This window comes from Anas platyrhynchos, chromosome 8 (genome assembly GCF_047663525.1).
Source record: "Anas platyrhynchos isolate ZD024472 breed Pekin duck chromosome 8, IASCAAS_PekinDuck_T2T, whole genome shotgun sequence".
NCBI lineage: Eukaryota > Metazoa > Chordata > Aves > Anseriformes > Anatidae > Anas > Anas platyrhynchos.
This window is the reverse complement of record NC_092594.1, coordinates 2,503,230-2,522,514: the sequence shown is the minus strand read 5'-3', so window position 1 is coordinate 2,522,514 and position 19,285 is coordinate 2,503,230. Positions and strand designations below refer to the sequence as shown.

Below are 19,285 nucleotides of genomic sequence, written 5' to 3'. Positions count from 1 at the left end.
CTCCTCTGTCATTAATTTTGCTTGCTAAAAAAGGAGCACAAATATTTTTAAGCTATGCTTGTTTAAAACTGGAATGAGTATTTGTGGAAGATTTTATTTCTGGTTTTCTTCCTATCTACTGTGGACACTGCATTAGGAAAGGAAAACATTGAATCACTTCATCTTGTTCATCCTCATTTTCTTTTATAGGCATCTTGCACTGATGTGCTCGTCCAGTAGGAGATCATCTTTGATGGGCATGGGCTGGCTGACTAGTAATAGACACAGTAACATATTCTAACTCAGGATTGATTGATCTGGAAGTGAGAAGTGAACCTAGCTTTGCTACTGTGGCTATTTGCTGGCCAAACAGTAACGTATTTTTAAATTAAATAAATCCCAGTTCCAATTTACTTTGGTACTGTATAGACCTATTTTTAATATGCTCTTTTATTAATAGATGAGTACCTTTATGAAAGACAAAACAGTCCTGAAGATACGTTTTTTCAGATACTTAAAATTTCAGTGTTTCCAGCAGAATTATTTACTTTAATCTCACACTATGTCATTTGGCAGGACTATTCTTTCCACTGTTCAGTGTACTTAGTGCCTTTTTCACAGTGTGCCCACTGTTCAGAACAGTGTGCTAACTTATACCTGCCATCCTTCTTCCCATCACCAGCTATCACTGCATCACAGCCTGCTATTTAAGATTGATCTTGTAGTCTGCCCTATAGGATAGTCAGATATCTCATATATTTGGCATTTATAATGCAGGCATTGTTCCAACAACATGCTTCAGAAGAAAAAATTTCTATGTGCCATGTGACAACTGAAGTAGCAAAGAAGTGTTTGAATGCATTTTTCTGCTAAACTGACTTCCTAAGCTTGGGTTTTTGAGAGTGCTTGCAAGCTGTGAGCCTTGGGTATGTGCTATGGCTACAATGCCACATTGGACCAGTTACGGGCATTTCATCAGGCTGCCCTTGGACCTTGGTTTCAGTGGGTGACAAACCTGAGGGGAGCTGCAAAGATGTCTCACTGCTCACAGGCCAGGTCGTCTCTGACTGATCAATGAGCAAGTCAATCCTTTGGTGGAACCCTAAGCACTATTTAAAATAATCAAGGAGATTATTTAAGACATTTGTTAAGCTCGTGTTTAAACGGGTGGTGGTAGGTATGCTGATCATAAGTTCCTCCTCCTACGGTCACTGCTATTTTAAGCAGGCTTGTGTTAAAGCATGGCCTCCTCACAGCAACAAATATATATATTGGGGGCAGCGATACCCCGCCTGTCATGAGACATTTTAGTTTAACTGATATTAATTGGAGTAACAGTTTCAGAGTTTGGATACATGCCCTTGCAAGGATAGCTGAATGTCCTTCCAGTCCAAGGAACAAGTTATCAGATCAGTCTGTTTTGTCCTTTTTAAGTAAAATTAGACAAGTATGGTGCATGAACCAGAATCAACATGAATTCTTGACATCTTGGGATGTCTTTCTTAGCTGCACTTACATGTAGCTCAGAAGATTTGGTTTTAATTTTTATTAAAATAAATTTATTAAATAAATTAAGCACATTAAGTGACTTGGAGACAACTGGAGGAATTTGTCAAAACAAAATGCTTAGGGGTCTCCTAAAACTGAAAAAGATCAAAAAGATTCCTAGAAAATGAGGCCATTCTTTGAAGGCAACTGAATATAGCAGAAGCAAATGCTTAGCAGCTAAAAGGGCTTATAAGGAACACAGCTGGTCAGAAAACATCCCGATTGCAAACAAGGAGTATAACAGCATTCTGAAAGGTGAAGAAAGGAGAAAACTAAGGGCTTTGGTATGAAATTAACTAATAATAGCATATTTTGCACAGAAGAAGAAGAAAAAAAAAAGATAGAAAAGAAGGATATCACTTGTAGTAGTAGTTTATATTCCTAAAAACTATGAATGTTTGGGAAACCAAAGATGAGATGATATGGCAAGTCTTCAGAACCTGAACTGAAATACACGACAGTGGATAAGAAAACAATGATATTTTAACAAGAAAAATATTGCCTAAGAGACTAATTTCTGGAGAGAGCGAAAATAATTAGCAAGTGAAAAGATAACATTAGTGCTTAAGAGTTAGGGTCAATTAAAACAGTCAAATCACACAGTGCAAATGTTTTATGTCCAAGAATACTAATGAGAAGGAGAAAGTAAGCATTAGACAATACTTAATTGCATGTGCTTCAGGAAAATCCCCAAAGAGAAAAAACATGACTGTTTCTATTTAACAGAAGAATTGGGCAGTTAGGTCATATCAGGATTTTATCTTATTTATTATTATTATTATTATTATTATTATTATTATTATTATTATTATTATTATTATTATTATTAAATTTTAATTTATTTTTATTTTTTATTATCTACCACTATTGTTACATTCATTTGGAAACCGATTTGTGGAAGCATTTGAGAAAACATTAACTGGTTGTTCATTTCCACTGTATGGAGATGAACTCAGTAACTTAACCTGCTTAACCTTATGTCTTCATTTCTGCAGCATCCAGCCTCTCATAGGAACATGGTCAGCTAGAGCAGGTTGCTCAGGGCTCTGTCCAGTCAGGATGGACATCTTCAAGGATGGTGACTCCACAGCCTTCCTGGACAGCCTGTTCCAGTATTTGATCACCCTCACAAATAAAAAGGAAATATTTTTTTGATGGAGCACCAGATTGAATTTAAAGTGTAGCTGCTGAAAGGCATGTTAAACATCATACCCGTGGGTATTAAAAAGGAACAGGGTTTATCCCTCAGATACTAGCCAGGAGATGGATTCCAAGTCTTAATACTGATTTCCTACTTCTGGTGTGTGTCAGAATTATCTTCTATTGAATGAGTCAGAATGTTCAGTAAGAAATCTAAGATCTTTTTTTTAGCTCAAGATTTTATAGGAATGTTAGTAAAAAAAGGGAGTTTTCAAAGTTGAATGAATCATTCAAAATTGTTTAGAAATAAACATATAGAGATATAGCTTCAACTGCATACTCCTAAATAAATCTCATTTCTAAATGGAAGAGAGCTATAAGCAAGAGCAATTTATTCTATTTTTGACAGTCACCTGTGGATATAATCTGAATACCAGTAGCATCTGGTAATTTTTTTCTTCTGTATACACAACAGAGGTGAACCTTACCATTAGCGTAGCTTTCTGACTTGTCAAATCTAAAGCTTAGCAAATCCGAATACTACAGCTACTGCCAGTATTACATCAAGATCCTTCTTTCATTTCCCCCAAAATTTCAAGGCTCTCACTATTGCCTAGTCGCTTCTTGTACAGTGGTTGTATCAGAGACTTCTGCAGGGGTTTCTTTTTGCCCGGTGCAGAATTCCACGAACTATTTCCCGGTGACACCCACAAAAGCAAAGTTACTGGTCTGAAAGCACGTTGAGTAACTGCTGTTCAATATAAATCAGTTACCAGAATAGCAACGATGCCCAAACTGAATAAAGTGAATATAACGTTGTAACTGACACTTTGAACAAGGTTTTTTGTGTATCTGAATAATAGACACTGATTTAAAAAGTAAATCAATGTGTGTATTAGGAAGGGTAATTCAAAAGAAAAGTATGTCGAATGATGCTGATTCCATAGGACATGTAATTTTACCTAGAAGCCAACAACCACAATTTTGAACATTCTTTGAACAATGAAACTTATATTTTAAAATAATTCCTTGGCTAAGCTGAGGTGTCAGACTCAACTCTATTTTGCAGAAATCTTTTCTCCGAATAAGGTGTTTCCAACAAGCTCTCCATTTGTTGTCAGTTTGAGGACTATTTGTGCAGGGAGTGTTGTAAATAATGCACAAGGTCACAGTTCTCCAGGAATGTCAAAGCTTAGCAGTTCTGATTTTGTTGACTTTTTTTTTTTTTTTTTGCCATTCATTTCTGCAGTAATCTTAATGATAGACTAATGTGATTATTACTTAATAACATTTTTTTCTTTATTAATTTAGTTGAAGCTTTTTGTCATGTCTGAGCTTATGTGACTTTTGTAATAGGATACCAGACTTAATTGGTTGTTGATTTCTCCTGATCTGAATTACCTATTAGATATGAAAAGTTCCCTACTTTATGCTTGGGAAGGATCTTGTTCGTTACTCTGCCTGATATGCATCTCAGGCATAAATACCTGCGATGACAGCAAATAATATTGATCTGAAATCTCATTATAAAGGCAAACCAGTCACCTGAATTTTTCATACCATCATCTATATGATAATTCATATCACACTCAAAAGTTAAGATACTTACCTTCAGGGCACAGAGCTGAAAGGACCTTTACTGTAAAAACTAGAGGACAGCAGGATCTGTGGTCATGTTTAGTACAAGTACTATATATGTACTCTTGCAGTGGCAAGGTTGAAGAATTAGCCAGCTCTTGCTAATATGCAAGAAAAGAAGAAAAGCAAAGAACAAAACAAAAAAAAAAAAGGAAAAAAACACCCTCCAGCATTACATGGCTTAGTAAATTATGATATGTAAGAGAGATCTTGCCTTTAAGACAATTTCTTTGTAATTTTTCTGCCAAGCTCACATGCCATAGCCTCTGGAAATTTTATGACCATGCAAACAGAATGAATGTCATAAGTACGATCCTGTGTATCTTTAGAATTATTAAAAAGTTGAGAATAGTGCAGAATAGTGAAAAAGAAGACCATATCTCCCTTCTAAAAAGGGCAGTGCTGTGTAGATTTAGTGCCTTAAAATGGACAGTGAAAGGTCTAATGAGTTTGGTGAAGCAGAGGTGGAACAGGGATGGGTCAGGAGGTGATGCTGGGCCTGGGGCAATTTGCAGTGTGGTGTTGCTGGGGAACTTCAGCTCTTAAGAACTTGGATTCAATGATGTTAACAATAGATAATTTGAAAATAATGATCTGCCACTAAGCTACAACTAATGGGCTGTCTTTACCTCTACAAAATCAGAACGATGAAATGCCTATTCAGTTCAGGGGGTTCACTTCAGCTCTGGTTCACTTAGACCCAGAGCAGCCAAAAATGAAAGCAAATTACTGATAGCTCACATTGAAAAGCAGGTAAGTTTCACTACAAAATTACATCTAATCTGAGAAAGCTAATGCAGTTGTTGGAATCGCAGTCTGTACTCCATGTATTGTTTGTTTCTTGGTAAAGTATCTTGGTGTTACAGCTACACTGTTTACTTCATATTTTCTTGGAGAAGTCTCAATACCGTATATTGAAAATGCTCAGAATCTTATTAGAAGGTGGATTTGTTAGAATACTGTGTAAAAGGCTATATGAAAAAATGAATAAGAAAAAAATAATTGCAGTACTGAGGCTAGGACTTGCACAGAACAGTTTAATTTGAGTAAATAATGATGTAGTAATATATTCTAAATACATTGAAGTTTGTATATCTATAAAACCAATTTTAAGACTAATGGCCAAACTCAAATAGCATTTACAATTTCGGATGTGGAAAATGATTTAAATGCTTAGTTATCACCTTGAAAGCAATACACTGAAACACATTTTATAGTATTTTCCTAAAGCAAGAGTTCTAAACAAACAAACAAACAAACAAAGAAGCAATGGGTTCATTAAAATATCTTTAAACTGCATTTTTTAATAACATGCACCAATAGTTTAACATTATTTACAATGTAGTGATAGGCACTTAATTGTAGAGCTCACGAAGATGCAGTCCTCTGAACAGAATCTTTTCCACTTGTTCTACCTGTTCCCCTTCCCTTATGAGTTACTTAACAGCTGCAGGAGGATGTTAACAGTATTTCCCCAAACCACAGGAGTGAAGTGGGTTACTTGCTTCCAGCATTTGCTTAAGCTATTGTTCTGCTGATGAACATACGTTTTTCAGTGAAATAATAAATAGAAGGAATAAAAAGATTAAATCTGCATTCCACAGTTGCAAGGATTTGTTTGTTTAGATGGCAGTGCAGCAGGCAGATGACTTTGTTCTTGAAGGAACTGAAGGATGAAAAAATTACATTTGTGTTATTTGGGGCTGCTTGAAGTGGTTTAATTTAAGTGAGAAAGGCTCAGAAGGGGGTCAGAATATTAAAATTATTTTATTTTTTTTCTTGAGGAAGAAGTTTTAATAAATACTGGATGTTTTGTGAATAATTTCATATTACATTTTTATTTTCTGTGGGGAAAAAAAAAAGTACATAAAGTGCATACAGAAGCAGCTAGGTAAGAGTTTACAAAATTCCTACCTGCAGGCCTGGTATTTCCTATGCAGCCTCCTTTTGGCTATAACTGAAGTTCCAAGTTATGATTGTTTAGTGAGTTATGACAAATATGCCTGGCTGTTTCTTTTGCTTTTGTGATAGGTCAGCTTCTGTCATGAAATTGAAGAGGGTATAGGATGGTATGGAAAAGCATATAGTACGTGTGATACCACAATGAAACTTCAAGGAATCAAATTGCTGGGTATACCCTATATACCTATACCCTATACATCATTAACAGAGTTCTGTCCTTAATGTTAACTGCTTATACCACCAACATTTTGTGTTCACTGTCACCTCCTCTAAGTATGGAAGTTGCGTGGTATGTTGAGTTCATTAATATGAATCACTCGTATTGTGAGAAAAAATATTAGGAAACTATTTCTAGAAGGTGGTCAGTAAAAATGAAGGCCACGGGTCATTTAGTTTTAGTCTACACAGAGCTAGCTAGACAAATGGTAACGATTTCCTTTGTCCGGTACACACAACACACGGTATTTCCCTGTTAATAAAAAATCTTTTAGAACTGCTCCCAACAGGGATAAAATAATCTGTGTTACTGTAAACAAGGTTACATGCCTCTTTTATTTGCATATTAAACAAGTTATCTGCTGGCCAGTAGTCCAGTTTGCCACAAAACAAGTTTAAAAATACTGAGAAGTGAGTAATAAAAGCAGGACACAGTAACAAAGGGCCTTATAATTTAGTATTCTGGTGTCCTTTCAGGCAGAGACATGAATTCTCTAATTTCAGATAAACCAAGGTTAGACCTTAAACACCTTTAATGACAGGAATAAAACAAAGACACTAAAAACAGTAACATTTTGGAAATAGTTTCAAGTGTTCTGATAAATTATGCTGCTGATAGGAGTGCAATTACCTTTAAGATTGGAACCACTTAATGAAAATAACTGAAGCTGCAGTCCATGCTCGGAGTGAAGTGTCTCTGATTTCTCTATGCTCCGACATAACAGGTAACATCTGAGTTCACTCCTTTTTTTCTGAGATACATCTCTCAACACTGTGCTCAACTTTAAGAAACAATCTAAGAATTGTCCTAGGCTTCACCATCACCCAGACATTGTAATGTGAATTTTAAATTCCCAGAGGCAAATGCTCCCTTAACTTGTCATGCTGAATTCCTTCATTTTGAATTAATTTTATCTCAGCCTGTGAAAGGTATAAAGTGGCCATCAGTGGTGGATCAGTGTCCTTCAGATAAATAATGTGTCATAATCAGAATTGTTAAAGTTGCAACTTTTTATCAATTTCTGAATAAGAGTTCTCCGCAAAGTTGTACACCTTTGCACTTTTGTTTTACTAATATTCTTACTTCTTGGGTAAGATGTGCCATTCTTTGCAGTTAATAGGCAGTGTGTCCCAGAGCAAATATGATGAACAGAAGAATCGACTTTCTGAATGGCTGGTAAAGATAATTTAGTACTGAAGTAAGAGGAGTTATGTCCTCTAGAAAACGTATTTCTTTCTAGTATTAGGAAAAATTCCCAGTTGACTGAATAAAGGAATGGCTAAGATATTTATCATCCATTTTTTCTTCTTAGCAAACTCACCAAAAACATCATTAATGCCAAGACTAAGTATATGAAGATTGATGTTGTGCACTTCAAGGGTTCTTAAGAGATCCCCTTGTGAACACATTAAGATCGTTACCTCTTAGAAAAATAAAAAGTCAGTAAAAAAAAGCTGAAGGAGGCAGATTCGGAGCTGTCATATTTTGAAAAAGATTTTTTTGAAAAATGACGGTCAGATCGATCAGGTGAACAGCAAATTGTTCTGTTCTGCAGGTGCACCAAGTGCACATTTATTAGCTGACCATGTGGAAAGTAGTACACATGACCTCATTATGCTAAACAAGTACAACATAAGCTCTTTGATCTTCTTTGGGCATTCTTGAAGTACATAAAAACATCTAACTCTTGAATGTTTTTCTATCTGTAAAGCTATCTGTGTGTTCCTGCATGCTGGCATTCTCCTTTGTGGAAAGAGTTCTGTATTTATACCCAGGCATACAAAGTCCTCACTTCTCTCAATTTCATCTTAGACAAGAAATCTACTGCCCTGTGAAGTGAAGCAGTACAATAGATTGACGTTTTGGTGAAAGATGGTCTTCAAAATACTATTGCTGCAAAGATTTACACAAGGATTTTTAAATTTTACTTGGTTTTCAGTGAAGATCCAGTAAGAACGCTGAAGTGATGCCCTGAAGCATTTGTGTCATACTAAAGTATTGAAAAAGGGTATTTCAGTGCCCAAAGTAAACTGGGGCTTCTCTGAGGATTTCCTGTTCATTTCTTAATAGGTCTCTTACGAATTGCAAGGATTTGAACTGGAAATTTATAATTGCTCAATCTGTAGGCAACTAGAAACACATTTTTAGAGTTATAGCTGGGTGTTGTTTCGACAGCTATTAAACTGCATTTCTGCAAACTGTTACCCATTGACTGAAGTTACTGGACTGAGAGTAACGTATCTGGGAGAAGACACGGGACACAGACAGCTCTGGACTGCTCTTCACTGGGTTTTGAATCACATTGCTCAGAAATGTTAAGGCAAGAGTTGACCATATATATTCAGCAATTCTTTATTTAGAGCATTCTTAAATCCTGTAGGTTAAATAATTCTATACGATTTTCATATTGACTAATGACTAATACTGTGGAAAACAGTGTCAATTAATTTCCAAAAAGATAATGAGATTTCCACACAATTTTGTGCTGTATTATAGTACTATGACTCAGTATTTCCAACAAAAATTGTGTATTACGGTAACCCTTGTTTGTACATAATATCCTTGTTATACACTCTCACAGTAGAGATGAATTAAATTATACTCTGAAGCAGTGTTAAAGTAATGCACTCTTCCTACAAACAAGTTCTGTTGGTCTCTGGGAAAAAGAAGGATTTTAGCAGCTAGTTGCGTAGTCTGCTGATGTGTGAAAATTGTGGATTTTTGAAATCTAGAAACATGGCTGTTCCAAAGATCAAACTGCAGAAGGTACGAATGCACTCAAAAACAGTTAACTTTTCAAATTTGCTTTTTTTTTTTTTTTTTATGTTAATGCTCCCAAAGATCCTATTATCGCAAGCAATGAACATAGACAACAGATGCTTTTTGCAACTGTCCTTAATGATACTACACATAGCTCCTGTTTGGGACTGGACCCACCAGTCTTCCTTTGAAACACTTCTTTTGGCAAAGTTCAAAGAATAGAAACCCACCAGGTGTAGGATATACAACCATTATAAAAATTAAAGACATAAATTTTATTGACTGCATTGAAAAATACCTATTTTCAGATCTGTTTAAATCTTCAAAAATCAAACTTAAAAAACAGCATCTAGACCTGCTGAGCTTGTTCCCTGTCTGGTGCAGCATTACATTACTCTAAAATGCTCACTTGGTTATACTGCTGTGGTTATTTGGATATAGCGATCAAATGATGGCCACCAAAATAACACTTACAAAAGAAATCCACTTTGTATACTACGAAGGTCATTTCAGAAAACTCCAGGCTTGCAGAAAAGCAGCACAGAGATGCCATCTAGCAGTAACTCTTAGAAATTTCCTAGTACTTAATAGATCATTCTTTCAAGATACTGCTTTTGCATGTAGGAGAAAGGAAAGATTTTATATTCCAAGTCTTTTTATATAGTTGGCTTCCTGCTGAATATCTAATCATCCTGCTGGAAATAAAACTTTACTGAAACACATTATAATGAATAGTTTCCTTGTATTTTTCAGTATAAATACAGAGCAAAATTAGAATCAAATTAACAGATGTGACATTTTAATAAGTGTCTTAAAATTGATATTCTACAATTAGCATTAAGAGTATTTAAAATTAATCATTAGTGAGCTGTCTTCCATTTGTTAAAGGCTAATTTCCAGAGCAGGTCAATATTCTACATCAAGCTTAGCAGAAAAAAAGACATAAAAATACAACATGGGCAATAAGTTACTGCAATTGAAATAAAATTTTAATGTGCCAGAAATTTAAGAATAAACTATACATATTTTTAGCATATATTATCATAAGATGGCAATACTTAAATACTTTACAATGAGTAGATAACACAGTAAGTTTAGCATAAAACCCCTGTCATAGTAAGAGTGCCTGTGGACAACAGTCTTTAAAGTCAGTGATAGCTAGTTCTAAATCAAAGCTTTTTTTTTCTTATTTTTTTTCTTGGAAATATTTAAAAGTAATAGATGAGTTACAGAAATTATTTCTTTATTACTTAGATATTATGCAGAACATTAATAGGAATGTACTGTGGCATGCTTTGAAACATCTGTCATGATTTATTTTCATTTGTGTGTGTCAAGGGCATCTAAAAAGTTGTGTCTAGTCATGAGCATGTTGCACAATTATTTGTAAAAGAAGGAAATAATCACCTCATTGTTTCCTAATACTAATTTCACGTAATATATTTGCTTCCAAACCTGCAGGGCAGAACACTGTTATTCCATTTAGCATAAAGTAAGCTAAATACCTGAGGATTGCTTCCATTTTTAAAGTGATTTCAATCATAACTTGTATTTATTTGCTGAAAACAAACAAACAAAACCAAACCCACAGACCTTGTAGTCATTTTGCATACATCATTTTTCACAGAAATACATCAACAAAACTCAACTATCATCTGTCATCTATATGTGGCACCTTTTCATATGCTTAAAGTGGAGCAGTATCTTAATCAAGGATCTGAATAACCATTTGTTCTCCTGTTTTAATTTCTGAAAACCCAATTTATCTCTGATAAAAAGCAGACTTGGATTAAGGGGCTCTTGTTTTTACATATTCTTAAGGACTTTAGAGCTTCTGGCTCATGACCTCTTCACGGAGTTAAAAGGGCCTGCAATGAACATTTTAATATCCCTGAAAATGTCACACACAGCAATGACTAAAAGGCCATTTTTCTGCCCTCTGCACAGTGTGCCACAGCACAAAGGACTAGAAGCAAAGTTTCAGAGATAATTTATGCAGTTCCATTCCAGTGGTGCATCCTGCTTTTCAGTGCTCGATGGTAACAGACACCTATGATGGAACATTTCTTCCCAGTGTTGTTATGGGGCATATCTCTGACACCTAAACTAAGCAAAATTCTGCCAGCTGAAGGTCATCCACTTCATTAGTGGTTTTACTCTTCTGTGGATAGACAGTGATACAAATTGTGTTTATCCTGTCTTCAGGCAGCCTCTTTGCCTGCAACAGATCTAAGTGTACCAGAAGACAGAGCAATGACTGGAAACCTGTGATTGCGATGTGGCCATGTGCTCGGGCTCACACAGCTGAGGAACTCCTGTTCCCCGCCTGATACGAGTCTCTGCAGAACACAGCGATAGCGATGCTGTCAAATAGCTGCTATTTAATATCAGATGGCTATAATTCATTATTAGCTAATGTTATTAATCATATATCATCTCCTTTTATGTTGTCACCGTATCTTATGATTACTGCAGCTGTAAATCTGTTTTTCACCGAATTGCTTATTAAGTTCTGTCTTTATATTTTCGTAGGAGGAATACCCTTTTCACGCTGTTGGAAATTCCGTGCGTATTTTATACGACTATGTCAATTATTTAAAAGGGAAAAGCAAACTGTCAGAAGAGCCAAATCCTGTCTCGCGGGGCTGCCTGGCACCCGAGCGGTGCCGCGGGGGGGACATTCACCCGCACAGCGGAGCGGGCTGCTGGGGGGCTGCCCGCAGTGCCCCGCGATCCTCTCCCTCTCCTCACTTTGCCGGGTAGGAGGCGGCACGGCACCAGGAGGCGGCTGGCAAGGTGTGAGCTCCCGCAGCGCCGCAGGCCCGCCGGGTTCAGCCCACCGCGGCGATTTCAGCGGCGCAGCGCGGTGCTGCTCCTCAGCCACCTCCTCCAGACCCGCACCGCCGCGGCTTCGGCACCTGCCCCGGGGGAGCCCCGGGGGAGCCCGGGGCCGCTCCTGCTGCCGCGATCCCCCCCGCCCCGGCCCGCCGAGCCCCGTCGGCCGCGGCACCCGGCCGGCTCCTACCTGGGCAGGGTGCAGGGCGGCCAGCAGGGACAGCAGCAGGAGCCTGGGGACGCTGCCGGGCGCCCGCATCCTGGCGCCGGGGCCGCCTCGCCTCGCCTCTCGCCTCGCCTCACGCCGCTCCCCCCGCGGGCACCGCGCCTCCCGCCGCAGCCCGAGTGGAAGCGGCGGCGGCAGCGGCAGCCGCCCGGGGGCCGCTCATTCCGCGGGCGAGCGAGGACGGCGCTGCCCGTGGTGCCGGAGCGGCTCCGCTGCCCTGCCCCGGCCCGCCTCCGGCCCGCCCCGGCCCGCCCCTCCGCCAAACTTCGGGCCCGGGAGGCGGTGGCAAGGATGCGACATCATGGCTGCCGCCCGTCCGCTGCCCGCCCGCCCTCAGGCGCCCCCTCGCGGGGCAGCTCCTGCGCGGAGGAGCTTGTGGCGGCTCCGTCCTGTAACAAAGCGCTGGTAAAATGGGTTACGGCTTTAATTAGTTGCCCTTACAGCGCTCGAGTTCACGACCCATAGTCAGCATAACCTTAGGTTTCATGCGTTAGTGGTTCTCAGACGGGCTGGGGCACGCCTGAGGTGCAGCTGGAGAGCAGCCGCCCGAGCCCGCGCTCCGCTTCACCCGGGGGCTGCCTGAGGTGGCTGCCAGAGCCCCAAGGGGCTGCAGAGCCCCGGTACCAAGCGGCCCCAGCGGGGTGCCCAGAGGCCTTGGGGTGTCCCCTTCCGTGCTTTCTCAAGGGCTTCTCTCCTACAACTGTTACTGGTATTCGTTAATTTTAAATACCTGTTTTATATGCATACAATACTGAGTTCCTTTTTTTTTTTTTTTTTTTTTTTTAATCTGATAATCTGATTTGGCCAGAGAACTTAAGCCTAGCTGGTCATCAGAAAAAGCGAGTCTTCCTGCTCGCTTCATCCTAGTAGTTGATGACCAGGAAACATTTCTTCATTCTCTCCGCACAGCTCTATCCTATAGCAGCAATTCTAAATGCTGTTGTGAACTTAACAGTATTTGCTGTTCTGTTTGAAAGAGCCCCGGGTCCTGGATGCGGTGTAAGATTTACTAGCTTTTATTAAAACACATACAGCAGTTCCAGTATTCAGTGGTAGCAGACATCCTTCTCTTCACCAAAACCAACCTGAGGGTAATTTAAGTACTCACAGAGAGGAAATAAACTTGGAACTGATGAAAAGATGTCATCTCATGAAAAGATGTCATCTTTTCTGAGGGATTGGCACATTTTTACTACTTGGGGCTGATTGAAAAGGAAAAGTTTCCATATTTTCCTATTACAGTGTGATTGGAGCACCATTCCTCTCTCTTTAGGAACCTGCAGGAGGCTTCCTTTTCATCTTCCCATGAAAGTAGAGGAAGAAACAGCTGCTAACTGGGGACTGAGCTCCTGTGTGCAGGCAGTAGAAACAGTAAGTAGGTAGAGGATTATTTGTCTGCGTCCCCATTGTTTTGGTTTGATTTGGTTTTATGGGTTGGGGTCGTAGGAAGTGAAACGAAAAGAAGCTCCTTTTGTATCAGGCTTGGTATTAGGATTAAAGAGGAGAGAAGGGAATTGATTCAGGGAAACTAATAAGACAGACCAGTCGCTTCTGTTGTGAGATACAAATAAGTTTTCCAGTTTTGCATGGCAAAATGTATCAGCTTTACTGTTGGCATGTGTTTGTTGTTTTTGGTTGGTTGGTTGGTTTGGTTTGGTTTTGGTCTTGATTAGATGTTAACTTTTCTGGGGTCTACATTTTCCCTTTGTACTTTTTCAGCAGCTACCACAGAAAAGCTAATGCTGTCATGGATTTTCAGGTGCTGTGTAATCTTAACAAAGAAAATAGGATCAAAAATATTCTTAAAGAAAGAAGAAAAACATCACAATAAAAAACAAAATAGCAGTGCAAAATATTATTTAAGGATGTTTTTAGGTACAGTATGTTGGTGAGTTCTCAAGCCCAGGAGAGTGTTTTGGTTAAGTGCTCATTAGAATGAGTATGAAAATGGCACTGTTTTCTAACCTGTTTCCAAATCTACAAGATTGGTGTCTTATGTCTTCAGGAGTTCTGCTGAAAGATACATGTAACAGAATCTGTTCTGCCCACATGCTATCTGAAAGGATTGTATATCAGTGGCATAATAATTGGATCAAGGATGCCAGTTTTCCCTACAGTGATTTATTATCTTTCTGCGTTCTGAATTTTTTACAGGATAAAAATAATCAGGTTTGCTTTTGTGAGTGAATCAAAATGTATGTTTTATGGTAAGATGACTTAGAGAAGACTTCTTTCAGTCATAATTGTCTTTTTCAAAGATATGGTCTTAAATTTCTATGTAAGGTAGATCTGCAAAGTGTGGATCAAAATAATAATAAACTGCAGAATTTATGAATGAGTTTCTATTGAAATTCTATGAATTTACAATGGAAAGAGAATACCCTCTGATACATACCCTATTTTAGAGTTTCCATCTATAAAGAAAGTACAAAAAGATACAGAAAGGAGACTGGTTTCAGCCATTTCTATTCTCTATGAAATCAGGATAAGAGCCGATCAAGGGGATAGCTGCGTATATGTGGCTTCAAGCAAAGGTAAAGTAACAGTACCAAAACACCAAAACTCTGACAGTTCTCCAAAGGATGAAGTGAATGGTGTTTTCAAAATAGCCCATTTCTTACAAAAACAAAACAAAACAAAGAAAAAACACACATAGATTCTAAAACCACAAAGGTAGATATAAAGGTATTTAGAATTTTACTAGAATATGTCAGTGACTAGTTCTTTAATTTTCCCTTCTCTTTCTTCCTCTACACTTTATCACTTTACACTCTTCTTTTCCTTCCTTCCTTCCTCCCTTCCTTCTTTTTTTTTTTTTTTTTTTTTTCCCCCTAGTTTATTGTAGATGAAATTGGCAAAACGTATGAACTATTAATCATGGCATGCAAACTTTCTGAGGAGCTTCAGAAAAGCTCTATGTTTGCCCACTTCCTCATGCTGCTTGGAACATCTGTCTATGAAATCAGTAAAATATTGAAGAGTACAAGTTAAAAATAAAACAAAAGCTTCCCAAGGCCCCCGAAAAAAAGTGAGACATCAGATCTCCTGAACTCTTCAGATACTTTTCACCTGTTATAGAAACTAATTTGTTTGGTACATGCAAAAGCACCAAAATGTGTTTTAAAAGAATACATAAGGATGACATAAAGAGACCCCATTCTATTCTGTTTGATTTTAATGGTTCATTACAGAGAAAAAGAAACTACCTAATAGACTAACTCGTCCATCCTCCTGCAACCTGACAAGTAATTTCTGAGTCAGAAAAGACTGCAATCAGACTAATGAAAATTACTGACAATTGCTACCTGTAATTGAGTAATAATTGAGTTTGTTAAAACATATCTGAAAAATTAAACAAAATTCAAGCTAATATGAGAAGGTTTTGTTTTTGCTGTGTCTCCTATAGTGGCAAGGGAATACCTCATTCTGAGCATTTCCTTCTAACAAAGCTTTTACTCATATCCTTAAAACCTATCAAATTCTATCTGTATGGCATTTCTTCTTGAATTCTTTGTATGGAGACAGTTGGCAGTCAGGGTAAAATACTCAGTCTTGAGAAAGAAGAAAAAGAGATATCAAAAGCTTTCCTGCAGGCATCAATGACGGCGTATTAGCAAAATGGTGGCAAGCTGAATACAGCTTGTCTAGACAGTGAAGGATATTCTCAGTGTGTGGCTAGAGTTATAACAACTTCTTTTTGACACCGTATTGCAAGAAGCATTGCTAGCACTTGGAATAAAGACAGATACTTGTTCACTTGGGTACACTGGAAACTGAAGTTGATAAATTGGAGGTAGGTACTGAATTATATATAAATATGTTCCAAGTTCTGCAATCTGAATTTGACAGCTCAAAAGTACTGACTGGAACTATGATAAAAGACGGCATATATACACATACCTAGAAAGATACTACTAAAATTATTTATGGCAGGTCATGTCTGAAAGCTGGTTTTAATTGCAGTGCTATCAAAGGTTTTTCTAGAAAAGAAAATATTTTATAAAATCTGTCTATCTTACACTCTCACTGATTATTTTGTGGGTGTTGAATATTCCACCAGTTCAGGAAGGTAGTCCAAAATTGGAATTTGAGGCATTCTCTATGTTTATGATAAGGATGAAGAATTTAGGAAATTGGGAAGAGAGGGGTTAAATACTGACCCTGTTGACTTTAATGAAGGTGAAATGTCCTTGGAGAGCATTATTACATCTCACATTAAAGAAAAGATTTTGATTCGAAGAGCTGAAAATGAGATAAAAATGAAAACAAAAACTACTATCGATGCAGAAGCTGAACTTCTGTGATAGGTGACTACATTTGTAATAAACATTAGAGACACAGATTGCTTAAAGTGTTGTAAACTTGGGTGAGTAGAGGATTCAGTAAAGCACTAATTCATTGAGTTTAGTGAAGAGTACATAGATGTTAAATGAAATAGAGAGACATTGTAGGTCTCTGGACAGAATTCTGGACTACTGTAAATCATTAAATTTGCCTGTGTAGATTTTACCATCATATATATATATGTATGTATGTATTATGTATTGACCAGCTCATAATTATTTAAAAGCACACATACTTAGAAGAAATATTCAGTCATAATTATAAATTATAATGCAAACATTCAGATGAATTTTGTGTTCTGATCTGTTTTCAGGTTATGTGTGTTATCTTCATACCTGTTATATTTCCCCCAAAAGAAGAGTCAGTGCATCTAGTGTCCTATGTATCTCTTCAGTGCAGAGATTTCTGCTGGACTGGAGAAAGAATAGTTTGAACAGGACTTGCCACAAAGACAAATGAGCTTAAGATTTTTTTTTTTTTTTTTTCTGTAAGACAGTAAGCCATTGCTTTGATTTTTAATCAGTTTCTGTTTTAAAAAGAATATAGCAGTACAGAACTCTCTGCGGTACTATTGCAGTATTTGTGGTTCTGTCCCATATAGCCAAGGATGCTTGTTATAGCTGATGACATAAACTCAGGTACTGTAAGGTACTCTAATGATAATTTTTTAGTTGACATGTATTAGATATTTTAATTCCAGCTGAATGCTAGAATGTAACTGATCTAGAAAAAAATCATTGTGTAAGCTGATGCTTAACAGGCATTCCCCTGGTGCTTCTGTAGAGCTTGATTTTGAATACTGATGTAGGAAAGGTATATATTGGTGTTCTTTTTGAGATCAGTTTAAGAAGGAAGACAGCTTTTTAAAGATAAATGTGAGGAAAAGAATTAAGAGAAATATTTAAAAAAAGGTCTTTCAGTTTACTTCGTACAACATTTGTCAGGTTCTAGTGCAAGTCTCTCTGTAAAGTGAGTTGATATGTCTCCTGGCAGTTATCAAATGGTATCTACTATTCTTCATCTGTGAGGTTATCCAGGTGATACACTTTGTTGTGAATGAAGACATCTGCAAACTGGTGCCAGGCAAGTCTCAAGGCAGTGTTTGCTGTGCTCACTGACAGATGTACTGGGTTGTCTGAACAGCTCAGCAAATTCAGCGTCCCACAATGTACGGTGTTATTTGTTTTCTGTTTTCTTATTACAATACAAAATTTAGGAAACCATAACTTTTACTTTTTTGTTTGTTTGTTTGTTTGTTTCATTCATCCAGTGTTACCCCAAATACATCTTTACTGTTGGCTCTAGTTTTGTTTTGATTTTACTCCTACCCAGTTTCACAGCAGGAACAGAGGAACAAATTAAATGATTCTATTCATTTCAATGAATATATTCTGAGTATATTTTTATGGATCAATATAATATGTGCTATATAGCTTTAAACAGTTTTACCTACATACAGTTTTATGTATAAATAGTTTGGGGCCATTTTGAGGTATAATATTATTTACAGGAATAGTAGGGTACAAATCACTCAGTTTTCTAATCTGATGTGGTTTTGTTGAAAATCAAAAAGAAAAAAGATTATGGAAATAAAAAAAAAAATGGTGATAAGAGATATCTAATTTTTTTCTTGAAAAAATGGTAGCCTGTAAAAATGGTAACAAGTTTTCTCATAATTACTTTTTTTTTTTAAGTCAAGCCAGAGGACAGCTTTTTAAATCAGGGTGACACTGAAGCTTGACAAGTGAGGTGTATAAACTATGAACCCCTTATGAACATCTGCACTGCATGAGTGTTCCCGTAAATCTCATGAGCTTTTTGAATATACCCTAGCTCTTGCTGTTAAGCTGTGGGCTCAAAACCAAAGTTTTAATGAATACTCTAAGATAGTTTCCTTTTCCATTTTAAACATGTAGGTCAAAAAATCCTAAGATACTACCAGTTCTCTTTCAGAACCAGAAGACTGTCTTTATTTGACTTGTTAAATAAGCTGTGAATGAGGGGTTTGGTAGCATATTTCTTGGAAGGCTCTACACTACTTGTCTTCCAGAGTAGTACAAATCCCTGGCTGTCATATTCAGCAGATGGCAGCATGCATGTTAGTCGGCTGGGTATCTGCTCGTATCTTTAAGCTGCCATGCCATATTGACTAGCAAAGTAATTAATTTGTCAGTGTCTTTGAGGTCAATCGCACTGGAAGCTTCCTGTCTGTTAATGTAAAAATATCATCTTTACCCTGAGGGGGCACTGTCACAGCAGGTAGGAATTAATTGTGGAATTACATCAGTTTATTCCTAGGGTAGAACTGTACTGGGAGAAGGAAAACATATCAAACCACAGGAGTGCAATTCAGGACTGCAGCATTTAAAACATTAAAACAAGGGTTTCATGTTTGCACTTGTGCATATCAGAATCAGGGCCTGAGGATTATGCAAAGCTCATGCAAAGCCATGCAAAATACATATGTCGTGACCAAACAAATGTCTGTGTGGGACTTTTTAAGAGCAATGCCTGTGTGCTTTGAATTCGGCCAGGTTTTTTGTGTCCTGCCAGATCAAGTGTGGTGTAGTTGCCATACTGTCAACCCCTGAATAAGATCAACGAAAGCATATGATAACTGTTTAAGACAAACTGCC

At 37.7% G+C, this 19,285-nt stretch overlaps 1 protein-coding gene and 1 long non-coding RNA gene across 2 annotated transcripts in view; one reads left to right on the top strand and one right to left on the bottom strand.

Moving 5' to 3' along the window:
• The window catches only part of LOC140003097 (noelin-3-like), a 48,325-nt gene extending 35,824 nt beyond the window's left edge, over positions 1 to 12,501 (bottom strand). Inside the window, exon 1 of the mRNA XM_072041903.1 lies at positions 12,270 to 12,501. Within this exon, the coding sequence (XP_071898004.1) occupies positions 12,270 to 12,338 (69 nt within the window). The 5' untranslated portion in view covers positions 12,339 to 12,501. The remainder of the gene's footprint in view (positions 1 to 12,269) is intronic.
• Positions 12,502 to 12,577: 76 nt separating this feature from the next.
• On the top strand, positions 12,578 to 18,024 carry LOC140003098 (uncharacterized). The gene is made up of 3 exons (XR_011811080.1): positions 12,578 to 12,710; positions 13,579 to 13,676; positions 16,963 to 18,024. It is a non-coding gene; the product is annotated as an uncharacterized lncRNA (long non-coding RNA).
• The last annotated feature ends 1,261 nt before the right edge of the window (positions 18,025 to 19,285 follow it).